The 14,014-nt window shown below is 42.0% G+C and overlaps 1 protein-coding gene across 1 annotated transcript in view; it reads right to left on the bottom strand.

Moving 5' to 3' along the window:
• Nucleotides 1–14,014, bottom strand: part of LOC311128712 (mediator of RNA polymerase II transcription subunit 15-like) — a 41,300-nt gene that overhangs the window by 7,055 nt on the left and 20,231 nt on the right. The window contains exons 6-8 of the mRNA XM_084160951.1: nt 5,186–5,502; nt 4,680–4,991; nt 4,307–4,426 (exon numbers count right to left, since the gene is read on the bottom strand). Coding sequence (XP_084017077.1) covers nt 4,307–4,426; nt 4,680–4,991; nt 5,186–5,502 — 749 coding nt within the window. The remainder of the gene's footprint in view (nt 1–4,306; nt 4,427–4,679; nt 4,992–5,185; nt 5,503–14,014) is intronic.

Here is a 14,014-nt window from a genome sequence, read left to right as displayed (position 1 = left end):
ATACGTCTGGTTTCAGACCCCATCATAGCACTGAGACTGCACTCGTGAAGGTGGTAAATGACCTTTTAATGGCGTCAGACCAAGGCTCTGCATCTGTCCTCGTGCTCTTAGATCTTAGTGCTGCTTTTGACACCATCGATCACCAAATTTTTTTGGCAAGATTAGAAACCCTAATTGGTCTACACGGACAAGTTCTTGCCTGGTTTGGATCTTATCTGTCGGAAAGATTTCAGTTCGTCTCTGTGGATGGTTTGTCCTCTGACAAATGAATTGTACGTTTCGGCGTTCCTCAAGGTTCTGTTTTAGGACCACTATTGTTTTCACTATATATTCTACCTCTTGGTGATGTCATTCGGAAACACAATGTAAACTTTCACTGCTATGCGGATGACACACAGCTGTACATTTCGATGAAACATGGTGAAGCCCCAAAATTGCCTTACCTGGAAGCCTGTGTTTCAGACATAAGGAAGTGGATGGCGGCACATTTTTTACTTTTAAACTCGGACAAAACAGAGATGCTAGTTCTAGGTCCCAAGAAACAAAGAGATCTGCTGTTAGATCTGACAATTAATCTTGATGGCTGTCTCAAATAAAACTGTGAATGACCTCGGCATTACTCTGGACCCTGATTTCTCTTTTGACGAACATATCAAGAATATTTCAAGGACAGCTTTTTTCCATCTTCGTAACATTGCAAAAATCAGAAACGTGTTGTCCAAAAATGATGCCGCGAAGCTAATCCATGCTTTAGTCACTTCTAGATTAGAATACTGCAATGCTCTACTCTCCGGCTACCCGGATAAAGCACTAAATAAACTTCAGTTAGTGCTAAACACGGCTGCTAGAATCCTGACTAGAACCAAAACATTTGATCATATTACTCCAGTGCTAGCCTCTCTACATTGGCTTCCTGTTAAGGATAGGGCTGATTTCAAGGTTTTACTGCTAACCTACAAAGCATTACATGGGCTTGCTCCTACTTATCTGGTCCAGCCGTACATACCTACACGTACGCTACGGTCACAAGACACAGGCCTCCTTATTGTATCTAGAACTTCTAAGCAAACAGCTGTAGGCAGGACTTTCTCCTATAGAGCTCAATGTTTATGGAATGGTCTGCCTATCCATGTGAGAGACGCAGGCTCGGTCTCGACCTTTAAGTCCTTACTGAAGACTCATCTCTTCAGTAGGTCCTATAATTGAGTGTAGTCTGGCCCAGGGGTGCGAAGGTGAACGGCAAGGCACTGGAGCGACGAACCGCCCTTGCTGTCTCTGCCTGGCCGGCTTCCCTCTCTCCACTGGAGAGCTGGTGTAACTGAGTCAGGTTTGTAGGCCTCCTTGCTCTTTTTCAGTTCTGCCCACACATTTTCTATTGAGGTCAGGGCTTTGTGATGGCCACTCCAATACCTTGACTTTGTTGTGCTTAAGCCATTTTGCCACAACTTTGGAAGTATGCTTGGGGTCATTGTCCATTTGGAAGACCCATTTGCGACCAAGCTTTAACTTCATGACTGAGGTCTTGAGATGTTGCTTTAATATATCCACATCATTTTCCTTCCTCATGATGCCATCTATTTTGTGAAGTGCACCAGTCCCTCCTGCAGCAAAGCACCCCAACAGCATGATGCTGCCACCCCGTGCTTCACGGTTGGGATGGTGTTCTTTGGCTTGCAAGACCCCCTTTTTACTCCAAACATAACGATGGTCATTATGGCAAACAGTTCTATTTTTGTTTCATCAGACCAGAGGACATTTCTCCAAAAAGTACAGTCTTTGTCCCCATGTGCAGTTGCAAACCATAGTCTGGCTTTTTTATGGCGGTTTTGGAGCAGTGGCTTCTTCTTTGCTGAATGACCTTTCAGGTTATGTCGATATAGGACTCGTTTTACTGTGGATATTGATACTTCTGTACCTGTTTCCTCCAGCATCTTCACAAGGTCCTTTGCTGTTGTTCTGGGATTGATTTGCACTTTTCGCACCAAAGTACGTTCATCTCTAGGAGATAGAACGCGTCTCCTTCCTGAGCGGTATGATGGCTGCGTGGTCCCATGGTGCTTATACTTGCGTACTATTGTTTGTACAGATGAACGTGGTACTTTCAGGCGTTTGGAATTTGCTCCCAAGGATGAACCAGACTTGTGGAGGTCTACAATTTTATTTCTGAGGTCTTGGCTGATTTCTTTTGATTTTCCCATGATGTCAAGCAAAGAGGCACTGAGTTTGAAGGTAGGCCTTGAAATACATCCACAGGTACACCTCCAATTGACTCAAATGATGTCAATTAGCCTATCAGAAGCTTCTAAAGCCATGACATCATTTTCTGGAATTTTCCAAGCTTGTTTAAAGGCACAGTCAACTTAGTTTATGTAAACTTCTGACCACTGGAATTGTGATACAGTGAATTATAAGTGAATTAATCTGTGTGTAAACAATTGTTGGAAAAATTACTTGTGTCATGCACAAAGTAGATGTCCTAACTGACTTGCCAAAACTATAGTTTGTTAACAAGAAATTTGTGGAGTGGTTGAAAAATTAGTTTTATTGACTCCAACCTAAGTTTATGTAAACTTCCGACTTCAACTGTACTCTTATAATCTCCACCCGGCACAGCCAGAAGAGGACTGGCCACCCCTCAGAGCCTGGTTCCTCTCTAGGTTTCTTCCTTCCTAGGTTCCTGCCTTTCTAGGGAGTTTTTCTTAGCCACCGTGCTTCTACATCTGCATTGCTTGCTGTTTGGGTTTTTTAGGCTGGGTTTCTGTATAGCCCTTTGTGACATCTGCTGATGTAAAAAGGGCTTTATAAATAAATGTCATTGATTGATTGAAGTGTCTTGTGGAAATGAATCCTAGCTCTATCACTCTTTTGCTGGGAAGCGATGAGTACCAAGCATATCAGCGAATTCTCAAAAAGCACCATACAGTGCCTTCAGTATTCATGCCCCTTATTCCACATTTGTTGTGTTACAGCCTGAATTCCAAATGGATTAAATAGATTTCTCACCCATCTACACACAATACCCCATTATGACAAAGTGAAAACATGTTTAGACATTTTAGCAAATGTATTGAAAATGAAATACAGAAATATCTCATTTACTTAAATAAGTATTCACACCCGAGTCAATACTTTGTAGAAGCACCTTTGGCAGAGATGACAGCTGTGAGTCTTTCTGGGTAAGTCTCTAAGAGGTTTCCACACCTGGATTGTGCAACATTTACCCATTATTATTTTCTAAATTCTTCAAGCTCTGTCAAATTGGTTGTTGACCATTGCTAGATAACCATTTTCAGGTCTTGCCATAGATTTTCATGTAGATTTAAGTGAAAACTGTAACTCGGACACTTAGGAACATTGAAACACCAAAGTGTAATGAATAACTTCACCATGCTCAAAGGGATATTCAATGTCTGCTTTATTTATTTTTACCCATCTACCAATAGGTGCCCTTCTTTGTGAGGCATTGGAAAACCTCCCTGGTCTTTGTGGTTGAATCTGTGTTTGAAATTCACTGCTTGACTGAGGGACCTTTACGGATAATTGTATGTGTGGTGTACAGAGATTAGGTAGTCATTCAAAAATCATGCTAAACACTATTATTGCACACAGAGTGAGTCCATGCAACTTATTATATGTCTTGTTAAGCAAATTATCACTCTTGAACTTTAGGCTTGCCATAACAAAGGGTTTGAATACTTATTGACTCAAGACATTTCAGCTTTTCATTTTGTATTAATTCATTAAAATGTAAATAAACATAATTCCACTTTGACATTATGGGGTATTGCGTGTAGGCCAGTTACAAAAATATAAATGTATTCAATTTAAAATTCAGGCTGTTCCAAAACATAATGTGGAAAAAGACAAGGGGTGTGAATACTTTGAAGGCACTGTATATGCAAATGACAACAAACTAAATTGATTCCCTGGGTTACGTAGGAGATTCATCATTCTGTTCAAACCAAAGAACCTCTGAGCCATTAAGCAGCAACGTTGCCTTTATATGAATCGATGCAAACTTAAGTCTCGCTAGCTAATGCTAAGTGATAAAACAACCACTACTACCTCCTGGCTATGGCAGTAGCTTTAGTATGGCAACAGGCAACACAGAAAACTAAATATGGTCAATTATCCTTATTCTTCCTCAAGTCAGGTGACGCCAACAGTAGAGCTTGCGACCCAAAATTCAATCAACGCTGTCGTCAATCCAAACAGGTAAATCTGAAAGCATGGACTCACTCCAGGCCAGGCTCAGTGACCAGTGGCAGTCAATCAGTCCCACCACACCAGCTTGCAGTGCTCTTACCTGGCCAGGTACTGCTGCCGCTAGCTGGGCCTGAGCTGCCGCCTGCTGGGCTTGCTGCGCTGCCTGCTGGGCTTGCTGGACTTGCTGCTGCTGCTGTTGCTGCTGCTGCAACGCTCTAGCCTGGCCACACACAAACACACAAAGCGCACACACACACACACACATACATACAAAGAACACACAGCACATACACACACATAGGGAAGCAAGCAAGCAAGCAGAGGGGTGCGTAAACGAGTTACTGGAATAAGTGTGTTATCCCAGAGACGATAGATTATGAATTTAGAGTGGACAACAAAAGGTCACCACTATTCTACAGATGTTGATCTAAACTTTTAATTAATTTTTTTCAATAACACCACCTCTGCTTTACCTGCAAGGCTTGGATCTTGAGCTGCTGCTGCTGCTGTTGCTGCTGCTGCTGACTGAGTGAGCTGATGGGTACATGCTGTGTGGGGGCCATCTGCCCAGCAAGAGACTGGGGCACCATGCCCTGCTGCTGGGAGTGGGGGGGCAGCTGGGTCGGCTGGGGCTGAGACTGAACCTGTTGCTGCTGCTGTTGCTGCTGCTGCTGGACCATGTGCTGGATGGACTGTGCCTGGGCCTGTGCTTGGGCCTGTGCATGCTGCTGTTGGAGTTGTAACTGAACTATCTGCTGTTGTTGCTGGTGCCTTGATGGGTGCATCTGAAGACAGATGGGGAGGGTGTGTAAATACTTAAGATACAGATTATTTGAAGCCTCAAAATATGCTCATTTTATTCTCATGTCATATTTGTTTACCAAAAGATAAACCAATTCAACTGCCTTCTTGCATGTCTCCGTTAGCTTTTTAATGTACATCTAGGCAGGCTATCATGGCGGGGCTTTGAAGCTTATACCTGGTTCTGTTGTTGCTGGTTTTGGGCCTGCTGCTGCTGCTGGTTTTGGTGCTGCTGTTGGAGCTGTTGGTTCTGATGGTGTTGCTGCTGTAATTGTTGCAGCTTCAGCTGCTGCTGGACCTGAAACTGCTGCTGCTGTATGGCCGTCTGTTGTTGTTGCATTGCTGTCTGCTGCTGCTGCTGCATGGCCGTCTGTTGTTGTTGTTGCATGGCTGTCTGTTGCTGCTGTGCCTGGAACTGCTGGAACTGGATGGACTGCTGCTGCTGGGCCTGCTGCTGGGCGATCTGCTGCATCTGCATCTGCCCTGGACCTCCTACTACAGGGAGGATGTGGACAAAACAGACACACATCCTCCAGCTGAGAACTTGGGGAAAGCCCTGGAGGAAAAGCCCTACACCTGAGCCTCACTGAGCACACATAAATAAGAGTCTGGAGCAGTGCATGTAAGCCGAGTTGAGCAGTTGGACACCCTGCTCATCTCACAGAGCGCTCCACATCCTTTCCCTCGCTCCAGTCAAATTGTGCCCGTGCAGCTCCCACTCATCTCCACCCACATGCTCTGAGCCTCACTGAGGACACAGAAATATGAGTTTGGAGGTCCCTGATACAAAATCAAATGTAATGAACGGTAGGCTACTCATCCAATTGTTTCTGTGGGCTAACAGACAGAATTCAAATAAGTAAGGGATCATCAACGAGGGGCTACGCGTTCTATGGAAAATAATGAATGACGTGGACGGTGTGTTCCATGAAGCGCTAGCGGAGTGGAACTACAGTGGTTCCTCATTTAAAAGTTGCATCATACTGCAGCACAGCTTGCAGGATGCTGCCATATGGTACAGTATGTTACAGTGCATGACGTCATAGTATTTTATTGTCAGCCATTGTTGCCGTTAATGTCCTTAATGCTTGTTGAAACCACCAGAGGGCATCTTTGAGGGAGTCTTTCTGAAGCCTGTTGGGGTTTGCTTACTTTCCCAAATAATCCTACAGAGGTCCATGCAGGCCAGACGTTTTGATTGCTATACCCTATCTGAAAGACCATAACAAGTTAATTAATTTAGTTGACATGAAGCAACCATAGCCTCAGCTACTATAGCACAGATAAATACATCTTAAAACATGCTATTCTGTTCTTTTGAAATAAACTGTCTTAGTGTCATGTTTTTTTGATGACCTTCAACAAAATATGAATGGATTTCTTTGTGATTGTGTATATTACATTGATTTATTAGACTGGCGGCTATTCGTAGGCTACTCGTTGAGTCCAGGCTATTCTACTGTTAATATGCATACTTCACAGCAGACCTTCATGGCACTTTGAGGATGAAATGCTCAGTAAGTTTTTGTCTTTTATGATATTTATCTTAATGTAGGCCTACTGCCAGAGTGTAAAATACACATATTTCGGTAAATTCAGGGACAGGTGGGTTCAAGGTTTTATTGAAATGAAGCTATTGAAATGACATGGAGCTGTAGGCCTAAGAGTCCTGTTTACTGCAGCTGTTTTAGCATAACTTACTTATTGGCATAAAGGCTTACTTCAATATACAGTATATCAATCAATCATTAATTTGTGCATGTCATCACACAGCATCCAAGTCATCCATGTCTTTAAATACATTTACATTTTAGTCATTTAGCAGACGCTCTTATCCAGAGCGACTTACAGTTAGTGAGTGCATACATTTTCATACTGAAAATCAAGCATTTTTGTTATAAAACGAAATAACAAAGCCATCCTTGAATATTTAAACAATGAATAAACCGCAACATGTAGGCTAAAGCGATTGAATTCACGAATGCATTTGACTGTTTTTTTATATTGGCTGTACTAGAAACTTTAAAACCTTTTTTTGTTAGAACAGACTATATGGGATTGATTATAATTTGTTTGTAAAGTATTATTGTATTTGTTGTGCTGTTTATACTGTTAGAAATTTAGGTTAATTAAATTGATTAATATTATGGTGTTTCTATTCCAAGAAAAACGAAAATGCATTTTACAGTAGCCTATGTAGGCCTCAGGGTTTCTGTTAGGGTTAAGATGGCATTGTACAACGTGACCGGTCGGGAGTAGTCCTAGGCTACTAAGCGACAGCGAGTGAAGAGCAAAATAATCCTAACATTTCCACAGCCTAATTGTAGGCTAACTAATATCCAAATGGAGATTAAGTGAAAATACAAATCTGATTGATTTATCAAGACCAGTCCCCATGCTTGTCTAAAAGCAGCGCGAAACGGTGCTGAAATAGTTGACCACACGTGGGTAGGCTATTGCTTCAAATCCTATTATAACAATTGGATAACTTTGGGTGTTTCAGTAAGCAACAATGTTGCCTTCAATTGCATTAGCCTACTTTATTCTAATATTTCTGTCATTCAGTGATCTTTATTCCCATAGTAATTCGTTATGGATCCATCCAGATGTGGTTAGAAAACAGTGCATGTGGTGGGCTATGCAAAGAGATGGGTGAAGTGACATGCCTCGCAAACACCCATTAATACCTTTAAAGTCCCTAAAACTTGGCAAGAGTCTATTGTCCTGCTGATAGCCCATCAAGGGTGGATGGCTTCTTTTGTATTCCAATTACACCTGGCCCACAGCGTTCTTGCGTACTTACAGCACAGTGCACTTTCATTCCATTCTCCACCTGACTCTCTACCAATGCCACCAGATTATTATTTATATTGTTGTTATCTATTCGGTAACATTCCACAAGTAAATGTAATAAATAAAACACCTACATTAAATAGCGCAGGTCTTGAAATATATGAAACCTAAAGCTGAGGCTTTATGGCTTCGCCTTCAACTTGTTAATTTAGCAGACATCACTTGCATATATTCAGTCAACACATATTTTAAGAATAAAATGGAATATAACAGACCATTTTTGTTTCTCTAAAAATAAAAACCGTACAGTGTAACAACAGTTTTAGTAAGTAATAAGCTACGGTCCAGTTACAGCTTCTTCTGACAAAGTAGAAACAAAAAAAGTGTGCGCGCGGGACAAAGGAATAGCAATTCTTACACTATTGTTCTAAATTCAATCACCCTCCTCTTCTTCATCCTCATCATTCAGTTCATTCAAATTCAATTGTAATACATTTTGTCACTCCCATTAAACAACTCCAAATCGCGTTTGCATGTGCTCCAAAGGGATAACTTGAAATAACATTATATAGTTTTAACTAAATAATCGAAAGGAAAAATGTGATTATTTATTAGCCTAGTGGATATACAGTACCAGTCAAAAGTTTGGACACACCTACTAATTCAAGGTGTTTTCTTTATTTTTACTATTTTCTACACCGTAGAATAATAGTGAAGACATCAAAACTATGAAATAACACATATGGAACCATGTAGTAACCAAAACAAAGTGTTAAACAGATCAAAGTAGCCACCATTTGACTTGACAGCTTTGCACACTCTTGGCATTCTCTCAACCAGCTTCATGAGGAATGCTTTTCCAACAGTCTTGAAGGAGTTCCCACATATGCTGAGCACTTGTTGGCTGCTTTTCCTTCACTCTGCGGTCCAACTCATCCCAAACCATCTCAATTGGGTTGAGGTCGGGTGATTGTGGAGGCCAGGTCATCTGATGCAGCACTCCATCACTCTCCTTGGCCTTTACACAGCCCGTAGGTGTGTTTTGGGTCATTGTCCTGTTGAAAAACAAATTATAGTCCCAATAAGCGCAAACCAGATGGGATGGCGTATTGCTGCAGAATGCTGTGGTAGTCATGCTGGTTAAGTGTGCCTTGAATTCTAAATAAATCACAGACAGCGTCACCAGCAAAGCACCCCCACACCATCACACCTCCTCCTCCATGCTTCACGGTGGGAACCACACATGCGGAGATTATCCGTTTACCTACTCTGCGTCTCACAAAAACACGGCGGTTGGAACCAAAAATCTCAAATTTGGACTCATCAGACCAAAGGACAGATTTCCACCGGTCTAATGTCCATTGCTCATGTTTCTTGTCCCAAGCAAGTTTCTTCTTATTATTGGTGTCCTTTAGTAGTGGTTTCTTTGCAGCAATTCGACCATGAAGGCCTGATTCACGCAGTCTCCTCTGAACAGTTGATGTTGAGATGTATCTGTGACTTAAACTCTGTGAAGCATTTATTAATGAACTTATTCTATGCAGCAGAGGCAACTCTGGGTCTTCCTTTCCTGTGGCGGTCCTCATGAGAGCCAGTTTCATCATAGCGCTTGATGGTTTTTGCGACTGCACTTGAAGAAACTTTCAAAGTTCTTTAACTTTTCCGTATTGACTGACCTTCATGTCTTAAAGTAATGATGGACTGTCATTTCGCTTTGCTTATTTGAGCTGTTCTTGCCATAATATGGACTTGGTCTTTTACCAAATGGGGCTATCTTCTGTATACCAACCCTACCTTGTCACAACACAACTGATTGGATCAAACGCATTAAGGAGGAAAGAAATTCCACAAATTAACTTTTAACTAGGCACTCCTGTTAATTTAAATGCATTCCAGGTGACTACCTCATGAAGCTGGTTGAGAGAATGCCAAGAGTGTGCAAAGCTGTCATCAAAGCAAAGGGTGGCTACTTTGAAGAATCTCAAATAGAAAATATATTTTGATTTGTTTAACACTTTTTTGGTTACTACATGATTCCATATGTATTATTTCATAGTTTTGATGTCTTCACTATTATTCTACAATGTAGAAAATAGTAAAAATAAAGAAAAATCCTTGAATGAGTAGGTGTGTCCAAACTTTTGACTGGTAGAGCGTCTGCTAAATGACTAAAATGTAAATGTAAAATGTACTGTAAGTATTTTAGGTATATCATGTGAATTAGGCCTCATGTAAAATCATTGTCAAAAGCGCAAGAGACACTGTTGCATGACAAACAGGTGCTGTTAGATTACAATATAATGTATCTGCCAGTTTGGAACAGTGTAAACAATACTAAATAAATTATAAGTAATAGCAGTCTGTTCTAATGAGAGAGAAAAAAAGTAAAGCCCTTAATATAGCATAGCAAAGTTTTAAAACAGCCGGATTTGTGAAATTGCTTTATCTGACATTTTGCGGTTGCATGAGGCTTGGTGATCACAGAATCAGTAGGATATTAAACAAACACTTAAATAGGCAACAGAAGCAGGAACAGAAGCATAGGACTAAGTGACTCACTCATGTGGCTTTCGTTCAAAATAAGTTATATTATAATGCAGGGTTAAAGAAACATTATTTCTGATTGTATTTAGCTTGCAGTCTCTCTCCTCTCGCTATAACTAATTTCGTTTGAATTATGTGGATTATAATAAATGAATATATTTGTAGGGGTTGATGCATTTTTCGTTAGAGCAAATCTGGTTTGTGATATTTAGATAGAAATGTAAAACTTTAAGAGTACTTAAGCCTCAATACATTACAAGTTTTCCATTTTTTGGCCATTAGGCTACACTTTACAATAGGACTCAACACTGATTGACCACAGCATCTATCGTTAGTCTAAACTGCGTCACAAATTGGGAGATTTTTCACACCTAGCCAAGCTATTAGACTACCCTTTCGTAAATTAATGGAGGTTTAAATGTTTCAGTCAGTCTCTCGCCTATCGCACTAGAGTCTTGCATCAGGCAACAACAACAAAAAATAAACTGCCGGGTTGTCCCGGAATTGAGAGAGAACTTGGATAAATATAATGGCGCAATTACACTTGACATGTGGACTGATGATTACATAAACGAAGAGTGGATGTTATCCACCACGGGGTCAATGCAAACAGTCCGGGTGGCCATTTGATTAATTGTTCAGCAGTCTTATGGCTTGGGAGTAGAAGCTGTTATGGAGCCTTTTGGACCTAGACTTGGCGCTCCGGTACCACTTGCCTTGCAGAAGCAGAGAGAACAGTCTATGACTTGGGTGACTGGAGTCTTTGATACTTTTTTGGGCCTTCCTCTGACACCACCTAGTATATACAGTGGGGAGAACAAGTATTTGATACACTGCCGATTTTGCAGGTTTTCCTACTTACAAATGTAGAGGTCTGTAATTTTTATCATAGGTACACTTCAACTGTGAGAGACGGAATGTAAAACAAAAATCCAGAAAATCACATTGTATGATTTTTAAGTAATTAATTTGCATGACATAAGTATTTGATACATCAGAAAAGCAGAACTTAATATTTGGTACAGAAACCTTTGTTTGCAATTACAGAGATCATACGTTTCCTGTAGGTCTTGACCAGGTTTGCACACACTGCAGCAGGGATTTTGGCCCACTCCTCCATACAGACCTTCGCCAGATCCTTCAGGTTTCGGGGCTGTCGCTGGGCAATACGGACTTTCAGCTCCCTCCAAAGATTTTCTATTGGGTTCAGGTCTGGAGACTGGCTAGGCCACTCCAGGACCTTGAGATGCTTCTTACGGAGCCACTCCTTAGTTGCCCTGGCTGTGTGTTTCGGGTCGTTGTCATGCTGGAAGACCCAGCCACGACCCATCTTCAATGCTCTTACTGAGGGAAGGAGGTTGTTGGCCAAGATCTCGCGATACATGGCCCCATCCATCCTCCCCTCAATACGGTGCAGTCGTCCTGTCCCCTTTGCAGAAAAGCATCCCCAAAGAATGATGTTTCCACCTCCATGCTTCACGGTTGGGATGGTGTTCTTGGGGTTGTACTCATCCTTCTTCTTCCTCCAAACACGGCGAGTGGAGTTTAGACCAAAAAGCTATATTTTTGTCTCATCAGACCACATGACCTTCTCCCATTCCTCCTCTGGATCATCCATATGGTCATTGGCAAACTTCAGACGGGTCTGGACATGCGCTGGCTTGAGCAGGGAGACCTTGCGTGCGCTGCAGGATTTTAATCCAGGACAGCGTAGTGTGTTACTAATGATTATCTTTGAGACTGAGGTCCCAGCTCTCTTCAGGTAATTGACCAGGTCCTGCCGTGTAGTTCTGGCCTTATCCCGCACCTTCCTCATGATCATTGATGCCCCACGAGGTGAGATCTTGCATGGAGCCCCAGACCGAGGGTGATTGACCGTCATCTTGAACTTCTTCCATTTTCTAATAATTGCGCCAACAGTTGTTGCCTTCTCACCAAGCTGCTTGCCTATTGTCCTGCAGCCCATCCCAGCCTCATGCAGGTCTACAATTGTATCCCTGATGTCCTTACACAGCTCTCTGGTCTTGGCCATTGTGGAGAGGTTGTAGTCTGTTTGATTGAGTGTGTGGACAGGTATCTTTTATACAGATAACGAGTTCAAACAGGTGCAGTTAATACAGGTAATGAGTGGAGAACAGGAGGGCTTCTTAAAGAAAAACTAACAGGTCTGTGAGAGCCAGAATTCTTATTGGTTGGTAGGTGATCAAATACTTATGTCATGCAATAAAATGCAAATTAATTACTTAAAAATCATACAATGTGATTTTCTGGATTTTTGTTTTAGATTCCGTCTCTCACAGTTGAAGTGTACCTATGATAAAAATTACAGACCTCTACATGCTTTGTAAGTAGGACAACCTGCAAAATCGGCAGTGTATCAAATACACTTGTTCTCCCCACTGTAGGTCCTGGATGGCAGGAAGCTTGCCCCCAGTGATCAAATCAAATCAAATTTGATTTGTCACATGCGCCGAATACAACAGGTATAGATCTTACAGTGAAATGCGTACTTACAAGCCCTTAACCAACAATGCAGTTTTAAGAAAGAATACAACAAAATAAAATAAAAAATAAAAATAATTATAATAATACAACGAATACATTTAAATTAAACAATACAACAACAAAAATACTATATAAAATAATACAAAATAAAAGTAACAAATAATTAAAGAGCAGCAGTAAAAAAAACAAGTGAGGCTATATACAGGGGGTACCGGTACCGAGTCAATGTGCGGTGGCACCGTTTAGTTGAGATAATTGGGGTAATATGTACATGTAAGTAGAGTTATTAAAGTGACTTGCATATATAATAAACAGAGTAGCAGCAGCGTAAAAGAGGGGTGGGGGGGACAATGAAAATAGTCTGGGTAGCCATTTGATTAGATTTTCAGGAATCTTATGGCTTGGGGGTAGAAGCTGTTATGGAGCCTCTAGGACCTAACTTTGAGCTCCGGTACCGCTTGCCGTGCGGTTGCAGAGAGAACAGTCTATGACTAGGGTGGCTGGAGTCTTTGACAATTTTTAGGGCCTTTCTCTGACACCGCCTGGTATAGAGGTCCTGGATGGCAGGAAGCTTGGCCCCAGTAATGTACTGGGCCGTACGCACTACCCTTTGTAGTGCCTTGAGGTCGGAGGCTGAGCAGTTGCCATACCAGGCAGTGATGCAACCAGTCACGATGCTCTCGATGATGCAGCTGTAGAACCTTTTGAGGATCTGAGGACCCATGCCAAATCTTTTCAGTCTCCTTAGGGGAAATAGGTTTTGTCGTGCCCTCTTCACGACTGTCTTGGTGTGCTTGGACCATGTTAGTTTGTTGGTGATGTGGACACCAAGGAACTTGAAGCTCTCAACCTGCTCCACTACAGCCCCGTCGATGAGATTGGGGGCGTGCTCGGTCCTCTTCTTTTTCCTGTAGTCCACAATCATCTCCTTTGTCTTGATCAAGTTGAGGGAGAGGTTGTTGTCCTGGCACCACACAGCCAAGTCTCTGACGACCTCCCTATAGGCTGTCTCGTCGTTGTCGGTGATCAGGCCTACCACTGTTGTGTCATCGGCAAACTTAATGGTGGTGTTGGAGTCGTGCCTGGCCATGCAGTCATGAGTGAACAGGGAGTACAAGAGGGGACTGAGCACGCACCCCTGAGGGGCCCCCGTGTTGAGGATCAG

The sequence above is a fragment of the Coregonus lavaretus genome, assembly GCF_964263955.1.
Source record: "Coregonus lavaretus genome assembly, chromosome: 4".
Taxonomy (NCBI): Eukaryota; Metazoa; Chordata; class Actinopteri; order Salmoniformes; family Salmonidae; genus Coregonus; species Coregonus lavaretus.
This window is presented reverse-complemented; position numbering and strand designations above follow the sequence as displayed.